The following is a 9,884-nucleotide window of genomic DNA, read 5'->3' on the forward strand; positions in this document are numbered from 1 at the left end:
TTCCCTCCCGTCAGCCCATTTGCATAGCGTTTTGCCTCGTCTAAACATGCTTTCACTTGACCTCTGCAGTGACACTAGTCAGTAGAGTGGCTATTTTATTGTCATCGTTACTATTACTACCATCAGCAGCCAGCCCTATCTTGCAGACTAGGAAACCGAGGCTTGGGATCCCATAGCTTGTAAGACCCAGGTCTCCAGCTCCCCTGACCCCCGATCTTCTGTTCCTTCTGCCCTGCACCACCTCATTTCATAACCCGTGTTGACAGGTTCACATGTAGACTCAGGTGACAAAGAGAGCCGCTCCTGCTGGGCTATGGACCGGCTGCACATGGCGGCCAGGTTGGGCAAAGCTGGCACTACAGGCTAATAGAGTAGCAGCCGCCAGGGCCCCGCTGTGTGTCAGCTCAGGGCGGGTGCAGGACGCAGTGGGGCAAGCTCAGTGCCACGGGGCCAGCGGCGTTTGGGAAGCGGTGCTGCCGGGGGAGGGCGCCGCCACCTCCCAGAGGGTCGTGAGCAGCCCAAGGCCTGGTCCACGGGGTCGCAGCTGTCTCTGTCTCTCGTGCAGCCTGAAAGACTCCAGGGCACTCATTACTCTGTGCAGTCGGACATCTGGAGCATGGGGCTCTCTCTGGTGGAGATGGCGGTGGGGAGGTACCCCATCCCTCCTCCCGATGCCAAGGAGCTGGAGCTGATGTTTGGGTGCCAAGTGGAGGGAGATGTGGCTGAGACACCACCCAGACCAAGGACTCCCGGAAGACCCCTCAGCTGTAAGTGGCCTGCTGTGATCCCAGCTAGGACTTTGGGGTTGGGGCTTTCGGGGGGGCTGGTCCTCTGTGCATCCGCCAGCACTGCTTCTGTGTGGATGCCAGGCGGGGGTTGGGGAAGCAGTGGGGGTCTCTAGGTGGGTGTAGGCAATGATTGCTTCCAGCAATACCCACCATTTGTAGGATACCTACCATGGTAGGTCTTGTGCTTATTAGCACTTTATCTGCATTGATTTGCTGCTTTAATTATGTCAATTGACCTTGTAACTTTAGTAAGGTGCATATAACATAAAATTCCAATCTTCAAAGTATATTTATAGTATATGCTTTGATGTTACGTAGCCATCTCCAATCTCATTCCAAAACCTTTTTTCCCCCCAAGGTAGGGTTTCACTCTACCCAGGCTGACCTGGAATTCACTATGTATTTTCAAAGTAGCCTGGCATTCTTGGTGATCCTCCTATCTGTGCTTCCCGAGTGCTGGGATTAAAGTTGTGTGCCACCACGCCCAGCTATTTTTTTTTTACCCTAAAACACTTATCTCCATTAACAGGTACTCTCAGTTTCCCCAAGTCCACCCCATGGCAACCACTAATCTACTTTCTGTTTCCATGGTTCCACCTGGCATTTGCTAGTTTTAATAGCAACCTGCCCATGAACACTGTTGTCTCTGCTTTAGAGAAGAGGAAACTGAGGCACAGAGTGCTTAACTTGCCAGGGCCACATATGCTTGCAGTGGCCAGTCTGGTTGCTAAGGTGGTAGCCGTTGTGCCGCCTCTGAGGATAGACACTGAGGGAACGTGGTTCTCCGGAGTATTCTGACCCAGCTCTTCTCTTATGCGGTTCTTGTCAGTTCTCATCGGGCTGGGGAGATCTGGTCTTTGCCCTGAGGAGGTCTGTGTGGGGAGTGCATAGGAAGGGCTACCCGCGAGAGGCCAGTGCTAGCTGTTGGCCAGTCATAGACAGGCTCCCTGTGTCTTTGGGATATGATGAAAAGCACAAACCCGTGTTCAGGGAGAACTGAAAGTAAATTCTGGAAGTGTGGCTTAGAGGTAGAGCACTTGTGTACATGCTTTTTTTTTTTTTTTTTTTTGCTGTTGTTTTTTGTTTTTTCAAGATAGGGTCTCACTGTAGCCCAGGCTGACCTGGAATTCACTATGTAATCTCAGGGTGGCCTTGAACGCACAGAGCTCATCCTGCCTCTGCCTCCCGAGTGCTGGGATTAATGGTGGGCGCCACCACGCCCGGCTATTGTGTATAATCTTGAGGCCCATTGTCAGTACTACAGACCAAAACCAAGTGAAAAGTACTAAGCTCTTCACTTACTGGTTGTGTCATTGGCTTCTCTCTCAATGTAAGGAAGATGGGAAGGTAGAATTGTCATCTGATTCCAATTTACAGAATTCTCTACTTGAAGCCTGACCAGCGACTTTTTGTGGCTTTTGCTGGCCTCTCTCCATGCGCAGGCCCTCCTGATGGTCATTCTGTGTATTATCATGACTCTGTTCTGGGCCCTGGGATCCGTGCCCAGATCCCATGCCTTCCATTGACAAGTAACTTCTTACCTTCTTTTAACATCTGCAGCATACGGAATGGACAGCAGACCTCCTATGGCAATTTTTGAGTTGCTGGATTACATAGTCAATGAGGTGAGTGTTGCCTGGCTCCCCTGACTTTCTTAAGGAACTACATACGAGTTGAGTGTGGTGGCACATGCCTGTATTCTCAGCACTTGTTTATTTGAGAGAGAGAGAGGGAGAGAGGAAGAGAAAGAACGGACATGCCAGGGTTTCTAGCTACTGCAAATGAACTCTGGACCCATGTGCCACCTTGTGCATCTGGCTTACGTGGGTTCTGGGGAATCAAACCTGGGTTCTTTGGCTTTGATGGCAAGCACCTTCAACCACTAAGCCATCTCTATAGCCCTACTGCTGACTTCTTACCACCTTTCATCCCCACTCCATCTCTGCCTCCAGAGAGCCTCGGCTGGCATCCCTTGCCTGGCTCCTTCCTACTCAGAATGACCTGAAGGCTTCTGGAGGCTGGGCCTGCTGGTCTTCTCTATGAACGTTCTGCTCCTGCCCCTCAGCAGGCAGATAGTCTGCAGGCTGGGCTGTCCATGGGCCACCCTCAGATGACATCCTTCACAGGGCCTTCAGGGGCTCAGGGCTTGTTGCTTTATTTAGTGGGGTGAGTGCTAGCGTTGGCTTTAGACAGGGTCTTACAGTGAGACCCCGAGTTGATCTCAAGTGCCGCACAATTGTTGGGAATAGTTAGCCAGCCTTCCTTTCCTTTCCCTTTCACTTGTTCCTGTTTTTCAAGGTAGGGTCTCACTCTAGCTCATGCTGACCTGGAATTCACTGGCCTCAAACTCATCAAGGTGATCCTCCTACCTCTGCCTCCCAAGTGCTAGGATTAAAGGCGTGCACCACCACAACTGGCATTTTTGTGTTGTTTTTTTCAAGGTAAGTTCTCACTTTAGAGTAGGCTGACCTTGAACTCATGGTGAAACTCCTACCTGCCTCCCCAGTACTGGGATTAAAGGCATATGCTACCACATCTGGCTTTTTAATTTTGAGGCATAGTTTCAATCTAGCCCCGGCTGGCCCGGGACTCATTCTGTAGTCCAGTCTGGGTTTAAACTCATAGCAGTCTTCTCACATCAACCTTCTGAGTGCTGAGCTCAGTGGTCCAAACCACCACGCCCACATTAGTATTTCTCTTGAATCTCTGTGCGTGCATGTATGTGGAGGTCAGGAGGCAACTTCAGGTGTTATTCTTCAAGCACCATTCCACTTTTTTAAAAAAGTATTTTTATTTACTTATTAGAGAGAGAGAGGGAAATAGGCAGGTAGACAGAAGAGAGAAAACAGGCGTGCCAGGGCATCTAGCCACTGCAACTGAACTCCATACGCGTGGATCACCTTGTGCATCTGGCTTACTTGGGTCCTGTTGAATCTAACCTGGGTCCTTTGGCTTTGTAGGCAAGTGCCTTAATCACTAAGCCATCACTCCAGCCCCCATTCACCTTTTTAAAAAAAACGTATTGTTTATGGGCACACCAGGTCCTATTGCAACTGTTAACACCAGATACTTGTGCCATTTAATTTTTTTTTCATTTGTAAATTTATGAAAGAGAAAGAGAAGGAGCATGCCAGGACCTGTAGCCACTGTAAACGAACTCTAAACGCATGTTCCATGTGCTTCTGGCTTAGGTGGGTTGTGGGGAATCAAACCTTGGACTTTAGGCTTCACAGGCAACGCCTTAACTACAAAGCCATCTGTCCAGCTCACGTGTGCCATTTTTTTTGTGACCAACTTACATGGGTGGCTTGGAAATTGAGCTCTGTAAGCAAGTGCAATTAACTGCCCAGTCCTATTTCCATTCCCTACCCTTTGTTGTTTGGTGTTTTTTCCAGGTTGGGTCTCCCTCTGCAGACCCAGGCTGGCCTCAAACTCAAGCAATCCTATTACTTGAGCTTCCCTAGTGCTGGGATAAAAGGTGTGCAGCCCCACATCTGGCTTACCCCACCTTTAAAACACATATATTTGCAAGACAATGGGCACACCAGGGCCTCTAGCCATGGCCAATGAATTAGAAGCATGTGTCATCTTGTGCTTCTGGCTTTATGTGGATACTGACTGGGGAATGGAACCCTGGTCCTTTGGTTTTGCAAATAGGCAAGCACCCTAATTGCTAAGCCATCTCTCCAGCTCTCCAGGCACCACCCCCACGCGCCCCCCCCCCCCACAACCTTCCTTTGAGACAGGTTCTATAACTGGCCCGCAGCTTGCTCATTAGGCTATCCTGACTGGCCAGCGAGCTCCAGAGAGCCTCCTGTATCCAAGGTTGAGATCACACTTACTACCATGCCCGGCATTTTTATGAGAGTACTGAGGATTGAACTCAGGCCTTCATGCCTGCAAGTGACACCTTACTGACTGAACTATCTCCCCAGGCCTCAATTTTTTTTTTTTTTTTAGGTAGGGTCTCACTCTAGCCCAGGCTGACCTGGAATTTACTATGTAATCTCGGGGTGGCCTCAAACTCAACGGCGATCCTCCTACATCTGCCTCCTGAGTGCTGGGATTAAAGGCGTGCGCAACCACGCCTAGCTTCAGGCCTCAATTTTTAATCTTTTTTATTTATTTTTATCTTTTCACAATTTTTATTAACATTTTCCATGATTATAAAAAACATCCCATGGTAATACCCCCCCCCCCCGTACTTTCCCCTTTGAAATTCCATTCTCCATCATATCCCCTCCCCATCTCAATCATTCTACTTACATATATACAATACCAACCTACTAAGTACCCTCCTCCCTTCCTTTCTCTTCCCTTTATATCTCCTTTTAACTTAGTGGCCTTTGCTACTAAGTATTTTCCTTCTCACACAGAAGCCCAATCATCTGTAGTTAGGATCCACATATGAGGGAGAACATGTGGCGCTTGGCTTTCTGGGCCTGGGTTACCTCACTTAGTATAATCCTTTCCAGGTCCATCCATTTTTCTGCAAATTTCATAACTTCATTTTTCTTTACCGCTGAGTAGAACTCCATTGTATAAATGTGCCACATCTTCATTATCCACTCATCAGTTGAGGGACATCTAGGCTGGTTCCATTTCCCAGCTATTATAAATTGAGCAGCAATAAACATGGTTGAGCACGTACTTCTAAGGAAATGAGATGAGTCGGATACATGCCTAGGAGTGCTATAGCTGGGTCATATGGTAGATCAATCTCTAGCTGTTTTAGGAACCTCCACAATGTTTTCCACAATGGCTGGACCAGATTGCATTCCCACCAGCAGTGTAGAAGGGTTCCTTCAATTTTTAATCTTGAATCGCATCTTAGGTACTATGGTCAGTTTTTCCCGAGGAAGCTGCACTCCTTTTCTGTTCATATAAGTAGATTCCCAGCAGCCACCTGTGTGCGGCTTCTGTCAGGACTCTTGCCAGAGGCCTGAAACGGGCTCGTGTGTGCACTATGCAGGTAACATTCTTCTAGAGCCAGCCGCCTGCCAATTAATGTTTTATTAACCTTTCTCTGACTCTCCAGAGCTCAGAAGGGGTGGATTTTGTTTGTTTCTACAAGTGCCATCTGGTGGCGTGCACATGCTCCTGGTTGTTGCCGTTGGTAACTGGCTACTAGGCTGGTGACGTCTCCATGCCAGTCACCCTCTTACATACGTGTACTGTCAGAACACGTCCCCCTGGCGTTGCTGTTGGTCACTGCTAGTGGCATTTCTAAATGTTTGTAGTGTCAGAACTGAGAACGCAACCTCATTTCACAATCAGGCTCAGAGAGGAGCCCGGCGTGTCCACTTAGCCGAGAAGTGGTAGCATGCTTGGTACGGTCAGTGGCCAGCTAGCTTTCTGTGACTGGAGGCAGCACTGCCCCGTGGCGAGAGAGCATGATGGGAGGAAGGCAGACAAATCTCACATCTTTTCTTTTGGTTTTTTTTCGAGGTAGGGTCTCACTCTGGTCCAGGCTGACCTGGAATTAACTCTGTCATCTCAGGGTGGCCTTGAACTCATGGCAATCCTACCACCTCTGCCTCCCGAGTGCTGGGACTAAAGGCGTGCGCCACCACACCCGGCTCTAAATCTCACATCTTGACGTGTGTTTGCAGCCTCCTCCAAAACTGCCCAGTGGAGTGTTCAGTCTAGAATTTCAAGATTTTGTGAACAAGTGGTAAGTTTGCTCCTTGTCTCGGGGACTACCGGCTTGGCCCTTTCCTTCCTGTTTCCTCCCTGTGCGGCTGCCTCGGCCCTCTGTGCAGGGCGGCCTTACGTCATGACTGCCAGGTCAGACTGCTTTTACTGCTTGTTGCTCTTTGATCCCCATTTAATTCAGCAAGAGTTCATGAGTGTACTGTGGATGTGATGTAGCCAGTAGGAAAGATGAACAGGGCTCAGGCACTCCTCCTGCAAAGTACACAGGGACAGGGGTGCGGATGTGACATTTGAGTGGGGCCTGGTGCCAGGCAGAACTCTCATTCTCTCTCTTTCAGTTTGATAAAGAACCCTGCGGAGAGAGCGGATCTGAAGCAACTCATGGTGAGTCCCCTACACGGTAGTCACTCTGTAGTCCAGGCTGCCCTCAAAACTCAGGGCCGTCCTCCTACCTCTGCCTGCCGAGGGCCAGGACTGAAGGTGTGTGCCACCACGGCTGGCTAGTACCTGCCTTTCATCGGTCTCAGTCCAGTGCTTCTTGAGCCTGTTCTCTGCCCTGCCGTGCCCTCTGTAGTCCAGATGGGCCTGAGGCTACAGAATGCCGAACACCAGTCTCCTCTGTCTTCCCAATAGTTACAGGAAAGCTGGGAGGCAAGAGAAACGGCCTGAGGGAGTGGAGGGGAAGGGCTAGCCCACCCCCTTCCTAGGGCTAGTCCCCTTTTCTAGTACTGTCTTGTCTTACATTTAGCACCGTCTGGAGTCTGGAGGCTCGAGCCACTTGCTTCTTGTTTGGAGGCAGAAGGCCTGGGAATGGGATATTGAAATATCCAGGTTCACATGCCCTGGGTAGCTCAGACAGTGCAACGCACACTGCTGTCTGTCCCATCCTAACAAGCCTGTGAAAGGACTGGCGGCAAAGTGACTTACTTCATTATGTGGAAAGTGCTCAGAGAGGCAAGCGACTTGGCCAGGGCCTCACAGCTGGGGTGTCTGAAGACAGGCCTCTGGGCTGGCCCTACTTGCTATTTGTGGGTACCAGGAGCAGGACGCAGGCTCCAGTCCTAAGTCCCTTCATTTCCTTTCCTCTGTGTTTCCTGCATGCAGGTTCATGCTTTCATCAAGAGATCTGACGCTGAGGAGGTGGATTTTGCAGGTTGGCTCTGCTCCACCATTGGCCTTAACCAGCCCAGCACACCAACCCATGCAGCTGGCATCTGACCCTTGAGTCTAACGCCCACGATGTGCCACGTTGCTTTCAGGCCTCTCCCATGCTTGTGTCTGTTCAGACGTGCATTTCACCTGTGACAAAGGATGAAGAACACAGCATGTGCCAAAACTATACTTGTGTCACTTTTAATATTCCTTGTCTTTATTACAATATTGTTCCTCCCCTACGTGGATTGGCTTTGTGCTTGGGGCTACTTGTATGTTGGTCAAAACATGCCAGGCTGAACGGTGGTAACTGGTGACCGTGGGTCGTCGTTCTTACTGACATTTGCGCTGCTGCTCCTGCTCCGAGCCTGGCTGGCCGCCTGTGTCGTCAGGGTTTGGACACTGGCGGTACTTCATGCTTGCCCGCGTCCCTCCTCCCTCCAGCCACGGGGAGGGCGCTGCCTCGCGAGAGCCCCCACAGGCAGTGCACGTAAAGCATGCTTTGCTGCTACTTAACTGGATGAGCGGCAGAAAGTGGACGTCATGTGGTTTTTACTTTTTGCTTTTGGTGTAGAATTCAGCAGTTTCCATCAAAATCTAGCCAGAGCCCTTCACTGCCATGATAGCTGGGGCTTCACCAGTCTGTCTACTGTGATGATTTGTAGACGTCTGGCTGTATTTCTATATTTATTTTTAAATATACTGTGTGGGGGACTTAGTGGTGTACGTCTCTTTAAGTTTTGGGTTAGTGTTTCTAGAAGGGTGTTATTTTGAATGTTACAAATTGGTCAAGGCATTAAAATGTGTCAGATTTCTACTTTCCCTCTAGCCCAAGTACCAATGCTATTGTAAACAACGTGTATAGTGCCTCAAAATTGTATGAAAATCCTTTTAACCATTTTAATCCAGATGTTTATCAAATCTCTTATTCTAATAAATATACTATGCGGTTAAAGCAAAAAGTGTATTTCTGTTTTTATGGCAGGCTTTTAGTTTGTCTAGTACATACACAAGGAATCAAATAAGGCTGGGGACATGGCTCAGTGTGAATAAAACACAAGTGTGAGAACGTGAGTTTGGATCCCCAGAACATACATAAAGCTGGACGCTGGAGTGGACATCAGTAATCTCAGCATGCCCATGGCAAGAAGGGAGGCAGAGACAGGAGAAGCCCTCAAAGCTCACAGGCCAGCTAGTCTGGTGGACACTGGTGCATCCTGAATGAGAGACATCACCTCAAACAGTGCAAGGTGAGGATATCCAAAGTTGTCCTCTGCCCTCTACATGTGCACTTAGGCTTGTACACACAGCATAAGAAATCAAATGCTTAGCCAGGCACCAAAGGAGAGGAAAGACGACAGGATGCTGAACTACCACACGGACTGGCTCAGTGCAGTGGGCTAATGGCACTTCTTACAGTTTCACTCTTTGAACTGACTGACTCTCCTCTCCAGTACATTATCCGTGACTCCCAGTCACCTCTGGACCGTCCACAGTGACCAGCTACCATCTCCCCATTCAAGGGGGAAGCCGCAGTCGGGGGCGGGTTGGGACCATGGCTGAACTAACTCACAAGCCTTTTTTACACAACACTCTTCTGGAGCTGAGCTGAGCCAGGGCATGCCTACCTACAGTTCTGGCCGCCATGCTCACAGGAGGGCCTTGCTGGTGACCCTCGGAGCAGAGACTAGCCACTTTGCCCCACAGGTTTCCCCCCAGCCAAGCTTAACCAAACCTTCCTGAGAAAGACAGATGTGTCTGTGCCAAATGCCAAATTTGTCATGCCTGTAACATCAGAAAACCAAGCTGCAGGCCACTGGCCACCAGCACTCTCCTCTGGAAGTGACTTGGAACTCAACTACCCATGAGACTGACTCTAAGTACCCTTTTTTTGTTCTTTAAGAGTGTAGCATACAGAACACCTAAGCCGATGTTTACTTTTAAAAACAAAAGGCCCATTTAATTTTTGGATTAAAAACAAAGTGGATTGCTGGGTGTGGCAGCGCACCTTTAATCTCAGGTATGAGGATCGCTAAGTTTGAGGCCATTCTAAGACTACATAGTGAATTCCAAAAACAGGGCTGGAGAGATGGCTTAGCAGTTACAGCATTTGCCTGCAAAGGCAGAGGATCCTGGTTTGACTCTCCAGGACCCAAGTAAACCAGATGCACAAGGGGGTACATGCATGTGGAGTTCGTTTACAGTGGCTGGAGGTCCTGGTGTGCCCATTCTCTCTCCCCGTCCCTCTGCTTCTTTCTCCCTCTCAGATAAATAAAAAAATATTTTTAA

General features: G+C 49.3%; 1 protein-coding gene across 1 annotated transcript in view; it reads left to right on the plus strand.

Moving 5' to 3' along the window:
• Map2k1 (mitogen-activated protein kinase kinase 1) overlaps nt 1-8,557 on the plus strand; it is a 95,456-nt gene extending 86,899 nt beyond the window's left edge. The window contains exons 7-11 of the mRNA XM_004662557.3: nt 566-767; nt 2,349-2,413; nt 6,401-6,462; nt 6,782-6,827; nt 7,548-8,557. Coding sequence (XP_004662614.1) covers nt 566-767; nt 2,349-2,413; nt 6,401-6,462; nt 6,782-6,827; nt 7,548-7,661 — 489 coding nt within the window. The 3' untranslated portion in view covers nt 7,662-8,557. The remainder of the gene's footprint in view (nt 1-565; nt 768-2,348; nt 2,414-6,400; nt 6,463-6,781; nt 6,828-7,547) is intronic.
• Nucleotides 8,558-9,884: the final 1,327 nt, after the last annotated feature.

This window comes from Jaculus jaculus, chromosome 10, assembly GCF_020740685.1.
Source record: "Jaculus jaculus isolate mJacJac1 chromosome 10, mJacJac1.mat.Y.cur, whole genome shotgun sequence".
In the NCBI taxonomy this organism is placed as follows: domain Eukaryota; kingdom Metazoa; phylum Chordata; class Mammalia; order Rodentia; family Dipodidae; genus Jaculus; species Jaculus jaculus.